The 9,894-nt window shown below is 73.1% G+C and overlaps 1 protein-coding gene across 1 annotated transcript in view; it reads right to left on the bottom strand.

Moving 5' to 3' along the window:
• Positions 1-266: 266 nt before the first annotated feature.
• The window catches only part of MAST1 (microtubule associated serine/threonine kinase 1), a 30,189-nt gene continuing 20,561 nt past the window's right edge, over positions 267-9,894 (bottom strand). Inside the window, exons 19-26 of the mRNA XM_068922695.1 lie at positions 9,286-9,416; positions 8,224-8,384; positions 7,171-7,344; positions 5,928-6,157; positions 3,874-3,996; positions 2,897-3,033; positions 2,010-2,188; positions 267-913 (exon numbers count right to left, since the gene is read on the bottom strand). Of these exons, the coding sequence (XP_068778796.1) occupies positions 267-913; positions 2,010-2,188; positions 2,897-3,033; positions 3,874-3,996; positions 5,928-6,157; positions 7,171-7,344; positions 8,224-8,384; positions 9,286-9,416 (1,782 nt within the window). The remainder of the gene's footprint in view (positions 914-2,009; positions 2,189-2,896; positions 3,034-3,873; positions 3,997-5,927; positions 6,158-7,170; positions 7,345-8,223; positions 8,385-9,285; positions 9,417-9,894) is intronic.

Below are 9,894 nucleotides of genomic sequence, written 5' to 3'. Positions count from 1 at the left end.
CCGCGACATGGCGGGTGTGACATCATCGCCCCCCCCTCCTCCTTTCCGCCGGGGGGGGGGGAGCGGACCACCGCGCGGCGGTGACGTCGTCACCCGCCTCAGTCCGGTCGGAGCTGCCGCGTCGTCCTCGCTCCTCCGCCGTCGTAGCGGTGACGCCACCGCCCCCGCGCGCCCCGGCCCGTCGGTGACGTCATCATCGCCGTGACATCGGCCGGGAGGGGAGGGGGGGGGGGACGGGAGGGGGAGGAGAAGGGCCGCGGGCGGCCTCAGGGGGCCGGGGGGCCGCGGGGGGGCTCCACCAGCAGCGGCACCGGGGGTCCCCCCTCGGGCTCGCCCCGCCGGCCCTGCTCGTGCTCCTGCACGGGGCTCAGCGCCTTGGGGGGGCCGCGGGGCGGCCGTTCGGGCTCCTCGGCCGCCCCGGGGGGGCCGTCGCCTGCCCCGCCGGGGCCCCCCAGCAGCAGCGGCAGCTCCTGGCGGCCGAGGCGGCGGGCGGCGGGCGGCGGGGCCGCCTCGCCGGGGCTCTCGCCCTCCCACTCGAGCAGGCTCTGGAGGGGCGGCTCGGCCGGGAAGTCCTTGCGGGGCGGCTCGAGGCCGTGCTTGCGGGGCAGCGGAGGCGGCGGCGGCTTCTCCGGGGCGGAGCGGCGGGCCAAGCGGGGCGACTCGGCGCTCTTGGGGTGCAGCTTGGCGGGGAAAGCGGGGCCGGGGCGGGCGGGCGGCGAGGCGGCGGGCGGCGAGGGCGTGTGGGCCAGGGGCGAGAGCGGGATGCTGCCGGCCGACTTGCAGCGGGCGGCGCGGTACTGCCGCTGCAGCTTGGGCGAGAGGCCGTGCAGCGAGCTGGGTCGCAGGTGGGGTCCCGGCGGCGCCGGCGAGGGCGGCGCGCTCGAGCCCGGCGAGCTGCCCGGCGACGAGGCGCCTGCGGCGATGGCGGCGGCGGCAGCTTCAGCCCCCGGCAGGGGGATCCCGCTAGGCTTGAGGCCTCCCCTCGGCCGCCCAGGCCCCGTTGCTATGGGCTTGTTGCTATGGGCCCGTCGCGGCTCCCGTACCGCCGCCCTGTTGCCATGGTTCCTCCCGCCTACCGCTGGCCCCGCCCCGTTGCTATGGTTCCTCCCGCCCCCGTTGCCATAGTCCCTCCTGTCCCCCCCCCGTAGCTCCGCCCTGTTGCCATGGTCCCTCCCGCCTACCGCTGGCCCCGCCCCGTTGCTATGGTTCCTCCCGCCCCCGTTGCCATAGTCCCGCCTGCCTCCCCATAGCTCCGCCTTGTTGCCATGGTTCCTCCCGCCTACCGCTGGCCCCGCCCTGTTGCTATGGTTCCTCCCACCCCCGTTGCCATGGTTCCTCCCACCCCTGTCGCTATAGTCCCTCCTGTCTCCCCCCCCGTAGCTCCGCCCTGTTGCCATGGTCCCTCCCGCCTACCGCTGGCCCCGCCCCGTTGCTATGGTTCCTCCCGCCCCCGTTGCCATAGTCCCGCCTGCCTCCCCATAGCTCCGCCCTGTTGCCATGGTTCCTCCCGCCTACCGCTGGCCCCGCCCCGTTGCTATGGTTCCTCCCGCCCCCCATTGCCATAGTCCCGCCTGCCTCCCCCGTAGCTCCGCCCCGTTGCCATGGCTCCTCCCACCCCCTGGTAACCGAGCCCCCGTTGCCATGGCCCCCTCCCACCCCCCTCCGTAGCTCCGCCCTGTTGCTATGGTCCCTCCCGCCCCTCCTAGCCCCGTTGCCATGGTCCCTCCCGCCTCCTGGTGGCCCCGCCCACTGCCGTTGTGCCTCCCGCCCCGTTGCCAGGGGGCCGCCCACTCCCTGCGGCCCCGCCGCGTTGCCGTGGCTCCTCCTGCCCCCTCCGCGGCCCTGCCCCCCGTTGCCATGGCCCCGCCCGCCCCCCCTCGCGGCCCCGCCCCCCCGTTGCCATGGCCCCGCCCGCCCCCCCTCGCGGCCCCGCCCCCCGTTGCCATGGCCCCGCCCGCCCCCCCTCGAGGCCCCGCCCCCCCGTTGCCATGGTCCCTCCGGCCGCCTACCGAGGGCGGCGTCGGGCGCGCGCGGCGGCTGCGTGGGGGAGCGGGCGGCGCGGGCGTGCGTGGGGGAGCCGGGGAGGCTGTCGCTGGACGAGAGCGAGCGGCTGAGCGAGGACAGCGAGCGGCTGGTGTGGAGCAGCGAGGCCTGGCGGGCCAGGTGCCGGAACAGCGAGCTGCGCCGCCTGCCGGGCCGGAGGGAGGGTGCGTGTGTGTGTGTGGGGGGGGGTGGTCAGTGCGGGGTCCGCCAGCGCCCCACAGTGCCCCGCGGCCCCAACCTGCCCCCCTCCCGCCGGCCTGTTCCCGTTGCCATGGTTCCTCCCGCCTCCTGCGGGCCCGGCCCCGTTGCCATAGTCCCTCCTGCCCTCCCGAAGCCCCGTCCCGTTGCCGTGGTTCCTCCCGCCACTCCAGAGCCCCGTTGCCATGGTTCCTCCCGCCTCCCGCAGAGCCCCGCCCTGTTGCCATGGTTCCTCCCGCCTCCCCGGAACCCGTTGCCATGGTTCCTCCCGCCTCCCGCAGAGCCCCGCCCTGTTGCCATGGTTCCTCCCCCCTCCCCGGAACCCGTTGCCATGGTTCCTCCCGCCTCCCGCAGAGCCCCGCCCTGTTGCCAAGGTTCCTCCCGCCTCTCCAGAGCCCCGTTGCCATGGTTCCTCCCGCCTCCCGCAGAGCCCCGCCCTGTTGCCATGGTTCCTCCCCCCTCCCCGGAACCCGTTGCCATGGTTCCTCCCGCCTCCCGCAGAGCCCCGCCCTGTTGCCAAGGTTCCTCCCGCCTCTCCAGAGCCCCGTTGCCATGGTTCCTCCCGCCTCCCGCAGAGCCCCGCCCTGTTGCCATGGTTCCTCCCGCCTCCCCGGAACCCGTTGCCATGGTTCCTCCCGCCTCCTGCCCCGCCCACCTCTCCTGCCCCTCCTTGGCGCCGCCCCGGCGGTTCCTCCGCGCCATCTTGGCGGTGCAGGGCCCGCGGCGCGCCGGGCCCACCCGGATCGACGTGTTCTCGAAGGGCGTCGTCGTCACCAGCACCCGCGTCCCGCTCTGCGCCCCGCGGCAGCACCCCGTGGCACCCCCGAGCGCCCCGCGGCGCCCACCGCGGCCCGCGGCCACCCACCGCCACCTAATGGCACCCCACAGCACCCAGCAGCACCCAACAGCATCTCATGGCACCCAACAGCGCCCACCCCCACCCAACGGCACCCCACGGCACCCAACTGCACCCCATGGCACCCAACTGCACCCCATGGCACCCAACAGTGCCCACCACGACCCAACAGCACCCAACAGCATCTCACAGCACCCAGCAGCGCCCACCACCGCCCACCAGCACCTCATGGCACCCACCAGCACCCAACGGCACCCCACAGCACCCAATAGTGCCCACCACCGCCCACCAGCACCCCATGGCACCCAACAGCACCCACTGGCATCTCATGGAAGCCAAGAGGACCCACCACTGCCCACCAGCACCCCATGGCACCCAACAGCACCCCACCACTGCCCATCGACACCCAGTGGCACCCAATAGCCCATAGCACCCACCACCGCCCACCGGCACCCCCATGGCACCCAACAGCACCCCATGACCACCCACTGGCACCCAATGGCAGCCCATAGCACCCACCGGCATCTCATGGCACCCTACAGCACCCCACGGCACCCACCACCACCCATCGGCACCCCATGGCACCCCATGGCAGCCCATAGCACCCACCACCAGCATCTCATGGCACCCCACAGCACCCAATAGCACCCCATAGCACCCAATGACACCCAACAGTGCCCACCACCACCACCGATCAGCACCCCATGGCACCCATCAGCGCCCCACGGCACCCACCACCGCCCCGCGGCCCCCCCCCGGCCCGGGCGGCGGCCGACCTTGAGGATGAGCTCGACGACCTCGGTGTGCACCAGCCCGTGGACGGGCTCCCCGTTGACGTGGGTGATGAGGTCGCCCGCGCACAGCCCGGCCTCGTGCGCCGGGCCCCCCTCCTCCACGTGCTGCCGCGGCACCCGTGTCACCGCCGGGGGTCCCCACCGGCCCCCGCCCCCCAGCACCCGCCGGGCACGGCGTCAGCCATGACGCAGGCGGGCAGCAGCACCCACGGTGCAGCACAGCTTGGTGTTACCCGCCGTCACCACCCCACGGCACCCGCCGTGCACGGGGGGCAGCACCCGCTGGGGGTGGCCTCACCCATGGTGCACCAGGGCAGCAGCACCCACCATGCACCAAGGTGGTGTTACCCATGATGCACCAGGGATGGTGTCACCCATGATGCACCAGGGCAGTAGCACCCATCGCGGGGTGGCTTCACCCATGATGCACTGGGGTGGCAGCACCCACCATGCAGCACGGTGGTGTTACCCAAGGTGCCCTGCCCAAGGGGTTGGTGCTACCCATGATGCATTGGGGGGAGGGTTACCCACAATGCCCTGGGGCAGGTGGCCCTGCCCAGCTCCATGTCCTCACCCCCTCGTGTCCCCCTCCCGTGTCCCACCCGAGTGTCCCCGTCCCTGGTGTCACCCCGTGTCCCCCGATCCAGGCGACGTGGTTGATGCCGCAGGTGTCGGTTGTCCCCGTGTCCCCGTCCCCACAGCCCCACCCCTTCCCCCCCGGTGTCCCCCTCCCTGTCCCCGTGTCCCCCTGGTCCCAACAACATGGCAGATGCTGTAGATGTTGCCGTTGCCCCTGTGTCCCCACCCTGTGTCTCCACGGCCCCCCCCGTCCCTTTGTCCCCATGCCCCGTCCCCATGTCCCCACAGCCCCGTCCCCATGTCCCCACTGACCCAGATGGTGCATGCTGCAGATGTCACTGTCACCCATGTCCCCATCGCCGTCCCTGTGTCCCACCATGTCCCCGTGTCCCCCCGTGTCCCCGCACCGCCACTGACCCAGACAACGTGGTGCACACTGCAGACGTCGCTGTCACCCATGTCCCCATCGCCGTGTCCCACCATGTCCCCATCCCCATGTCCCTCCATGTCCCCGTGTCCCCCCGTGTCCCCGCACCGCCACTGACCCAGACAACGTGGTGCACACTGCAGACGTCGCTGTCACCCATGTCCCCATCGCCGTGTCCCACCATGTCCCCATCCCCATGTCCCTCCATGTCCCCGTGTCCCCCCGTGTCCCCGCACCGCCACTGACCCAGACAACGTGGTGCACGCTGTAGATGTCGCTGTCACCCATGTCCCCATCCCCATGTCCCACCATGTCCCCATGTCCCACCATGTCCCCATGTCCCCCCGTGTCCCCGCGCCCCCACTGACCCAGACGATGTGGTGCACGCTGTAGACGTCGCTGTCGCCCATGTCCCCATCCCCATGTCCCTCCATGTCCCCATCCCCGTGTCCCACCATGTCCCCGTCCCCATGTCCCACCATGTCCCCATCCCCATGTCCCACCACGTCCCCATGTCCCACCATGTCCCCATTCCCATGTCCCACCATGTTCCCATCCCCATGTCCCCATGTCCCCATGTCCCACCATGTCCCCGTGTCCCCATGTCCCCCCGCGTCCCCGCGCCCCCACTGACCCAGACGATGTGGTGCACGCTGTAGATGTCACTGTCGCCCATGTCCCCATCCCCATGTCCCTCCATGTCCCCATCCCCGTGTCCCACCAAGTTCCCATCCCCATGTCCCACCACGTCCCCATGTCCCACCATGTTCCTGTCCCCATGTCCCACCATGTTCCCGTCCCCATGTCCCACCATGTCCCCGTGTCCCCATGTCCCCCCGCATCCCTGCGTTCCCACTGACCCAGACGATGTGGTGCACGCTGCAGACGTCGCTGTCACCCATGTTCCCATCCCCATGTCCCTCCATGTCCCCATCCCCGTGTCCCACCACGTCCCCATGTCCCACCATGTTCCCGTCCCCATGTCCCACCATGTCCCCATGTCCCCCCGCGTCCCCGCGCCCCCACTGACCCAGACGACGTGGTGCACGCTGTAGACGTCGCTGTCGCCCATGTAGACGCGGATGGCGCGCAGGGTGAAGCCGTACTTCTTGCCGGCGCGCTGGATGGCCACGGGGGCCCGGGGGGCGGCCACGGCCGGCGCCAGGTCCCGGCTGGGCGACGAGTCCCGCGACGACGGGTCCGACGAGAGCGACCGCGGCGACATGGGCGACGCCAGGGGCGAGCCGCCCCCCCCGTCCCCTGCGCACGCGCTGGCACCCGTCCCGCGGGCCCAGGCGTCCGGGGCACCCCCTCCCCCGGGGACCTAGGCGCCCGGGAACCCACCCAAGGGGCCCGGGCATCCGAGAGCATCCCCACCCTGGGGACCCGGGCGTCCGGGAACCCACCCAGGGGGCCCAGGCGTCCGGGAGCACCCCCTCCCCCGGGGATCCAGGCATCTGGGAACCCACCCAGGGGACCCAGGTGTCCAAGAACCGCCCCCCCAAGGGGCCCAGGCATCCGGGCACAGGACTACTACGGGTGCTGGTCCTGGGGGAGGGGGGATGTGGGTGTCCTGGGGGGGTTTTGGGGGCTCCAGAGGTTGATTTTGGGGTCCCAGGAGGGATCTGGGGGGTCACAGGAGGGACCTGGGAGGGTCACAGGGGGGATTTTGGGGTCACAGGGGGGATTTTGGAGTCCAAGGAGGGATCTGGGGGGTCCCAGGGGGCATTTTGAGGGCCCAAAGGTGGATTTTGGGGTCCCAGGAGGGATCGGGGGGGTCACAGGGGGGGTCCCGGGGGGGATTTTGGTGTCCCAGGAGGCACCTAGGGGATCCCAGGGGGGATTTGGGGGTCCCAGGAGGGATCTGGGGGTCCCAGGGGGGATTTTGGGGTCCCAGGGGCATTTTGAGGACCCAGAGCTGGATTTGGGGGTCCCAGGAGGGATCTGGGGGGGTCCCAGGGGGATTTTGGGGTCCCAGGAGGGATCTGGGGGGGGTCCCAGGAGGGGTCTGGAGGGGTCACAGGGGGGATTTGGGGGTCCCAGAGGGATCTGGGGGGTCCCAGGAGGGATTTGGTGGTCCCAGAGGGATCTGGAGGGGTCACAGGGGGGATTTTGGGGTCCCAGAGGAATCTGGGGGGTCCCAGGAGGGATTTGGGGGTCTCTGGATGCATTTTGAGGGCCCAGAGGTGGATTTGGGGGTCCCAGAGGGATCTGGGGGGTCCCAGGAGGGATTTGGGGGTCCCAGGAGGGATCCCGGGGGGCCCGGCACCCACCGCTGGGGATGATGACGGAGAGGGCGGTGGCCGAGGCCGACTTGGTGACCTTGGCGGGGCCGCGGGGGCTGCGCTTGTCCCCCGGCGCGTCGGGCGCCAGCCCCGGGTGCCGCGGGCGCCGCAGCCCCAGCTCGGCCCGGGCGGGCGCCTCCCCGGCCCGCGGCCCCCGCTCGCCTGCGGGCACGGCCGCTAGCGGGGCCCAGGCGTCCGGGAGGCCCCCTGCTGCCCCCCCCAGCCCCGCCGGGGCCCAGGCGTCCGGGGACACCCTGGTCGCCTCCCAACTAGGGACCCAGGGGTCCGGGGACACCCACCACCCTCCCCATGGGCCCAGGTATCCAGGGACACCCACCGCTCCCCCCTGCCAGGGGCCCAGGCATCCGGGGACACCCACCACCCTCCCCAGGGGCCCAGGCGTCCAGGGACACCCCTGCCATCCCCCCCAAGGGCCCAGGTGTCCGGGGACACCCACCACCCTTCCTATGGGCCCAGGCGTCCAGGGACACCCACCACCCTCCCCAGGGGCCCAGGCGTCCAGGGACACCCCTGCCATCCCCCCCAAGGGCCCAGGTGTCCGGGGACACCCACCACCCTTCCTATGGGCCCAGGCGTCCAGGGACACCCACCACCCTCCCCAGGGGCCCAGGCGTCCAGGGACACCCCTGCCATCCCCCCCAAGGGCCCAGGTGTCCGGGGACACCCACCACCCTTCCTATGGGCCCAGGCGTCCAGGGACACCCACCACCCTCCCCATGGGCCCAGGTATCCAGGGACACCCACCATCCCCCCCAGGGGCCCAGGTGTCCGGGGACACCCACCACCCTCCCCAGGGGCCCAGGCGTCCAGGGACACCCTGGTCACCCCGCCCAGGGGCCCAGGCGTCCGGGGACACCCACCACCTCCCACCAGGGGCCCAGGCGTCCGGGTCCCCCAACCCCGCTAGACCCCCCCCGCCCATCGGACCCCACTGCCCCTCACCCCAAAGGGACCCAGGCGTCCGGGAACACCCCTTCCACCCCACCCCCCACCCCGGGGACCCAGGCGTCCGGGACTGACCGTGCTCGTCGGGGGGGTCGCCGTTGCGGGGGGGCGCCCGCTCCTCGGGGGGGGCCCCGGGGCGCCCCGGCTCCAGCAGCGCCGAGAAGCGGCGCCGGGCGCCCGGCGGGGGGCTGCCGTCACCCTCGCCGGGGGGGGCCTCAGCCCCCGGCCCCCGCTTCCTGCGGGACCCAGGCGTCCGGGCCGGCGCTGCACACGCCGCCCGCATCCCCCCTCACCCCCCCCTCCGGGGCCCAGGCGTCCGGGGAAGGGGGTCCCCATCCACCCTGCTCTCCCTGCTCCAGGGACCCAGGCGTCCGGGCACCCCCACCCCAGGGACCCAGGCATCCGGGCATCCCCTACTCCAGGGACCCAGGTATCCACCCCCCCCCTGCCCTGGCCGAGGGACCCAGGCATCCAGGCACCCCCCCACACACACACCCCAGGGACCCAGGTGTCTGGGCACCCCCCCACCCAGGGACCCAGGCGTCCGGGCCCCCCCCACCCCAGGGACCCAGGCGTCCGGGCCCCCCTGCTCCAGGGACCCAGGCGTTCGGGCACCCCCCACCCAGGGACCCAGGCGTCTGGCCCCCCCCCGCCCTGGCCGAGGGACCCAGGCGTCCGGGCACCCCCCCACACACACCCCAGGGACCCAGGCGTCCGGGCCCCCTGCTCCAGGGACCCAGGCGTCCGGGCCCCCCCCACCCCAGGGACCCAGGTATCCGACCCCCCCCACCCAGGGACCCAGGCGTCTGGCTCCCCCCCCCGCCCTGGCCGAGGGACCCAGGCGTCCGGGCACCCCCCCCCACACACACCCCAGGGACCCAGGTGTCTGGGCACCCCCCCACCCAGGGACCCAGGCGTCCGGGCACCCCCCCCACACACCCCAGGGACCCAGGCGTCCGGGCCCCCCCCACCCCAGGGACCCAGGCGTCCGGGCCCCCCTGCTCCAGGGACCCAGGCGTCCGGGCACCCCCCCACCCCAGGGACCCAGGCGTCCGGGCTCCCCCCCCACCCAGGGACCCAGGCGTCCGCCCCCCCCCCCCCCCCGGCCGAGGGACCCAGGCGTCCGGGGCGGCTCACAGCTCGGGGGAGGCCGTGCGCCAGGGCCGGTCGCGGGCGCCGCTGTCGCGTTTGCCCGGCTCCTCGCGGGCCCGGGCCTTGGCCGGCGCCTTGGGCTCGTGCTGCGAGAGGTGCTCCATGCTGCTGTACACCTGCCGGCAGGCGCGCACGGGGCTCGCACGGGGGCGCGCACGGGGGCGTGCACGAGGGCTCGCACGGGGGCTCACACGGCGGATCGCATGGGGGATCGCACAGGGGATTGCACGGGATCGCACGGGGGATCGCATGGGGTCATGCATGGGGGATTGCACGGGGGATCGCACGAGGGCTCGCAGGGGATCAAATGGGGGTTTGCACGAGGGCATGCATGGGGGCTCTCATGAGGGATTGCACGGGGGTTTGCACAGGGGATCGCACAGGGGATCGCACGGGGGTTTGCACGGGGGATCGCATGGGGGATTGCACGGGGGATCGCACAGGGGATCGCACGGGGCTTGCACGGGGGATCACACGAGGGCTTGCACGGGGGATCACATGGGGGCTCGCACGGGGGATTGCATGGGGGCTTGCATGGGGGATCGTACAGGGGATCGCACGGGATCGCATGGGGGCTCGCACAGGGGATTGCAC

This window comes from Struthio camelus, chromosome 31 (genome assembly GCF_040807025.1).
Source record: "Struthio camelus isolate bStrCam1 chromosome 31, bStrCam1.hap1, whole genome shotgun sequence".
NCBI classification, from domain to species: domain Eukaryota; kingdom Metazoa; phylum Chordata; class Aves; order Struthioniformes; family Struthionidae; genus Struthio; species Struthio camelus.
This window is presented reverse-complemented; position numbering and strand designations above follow the sequence as displayed.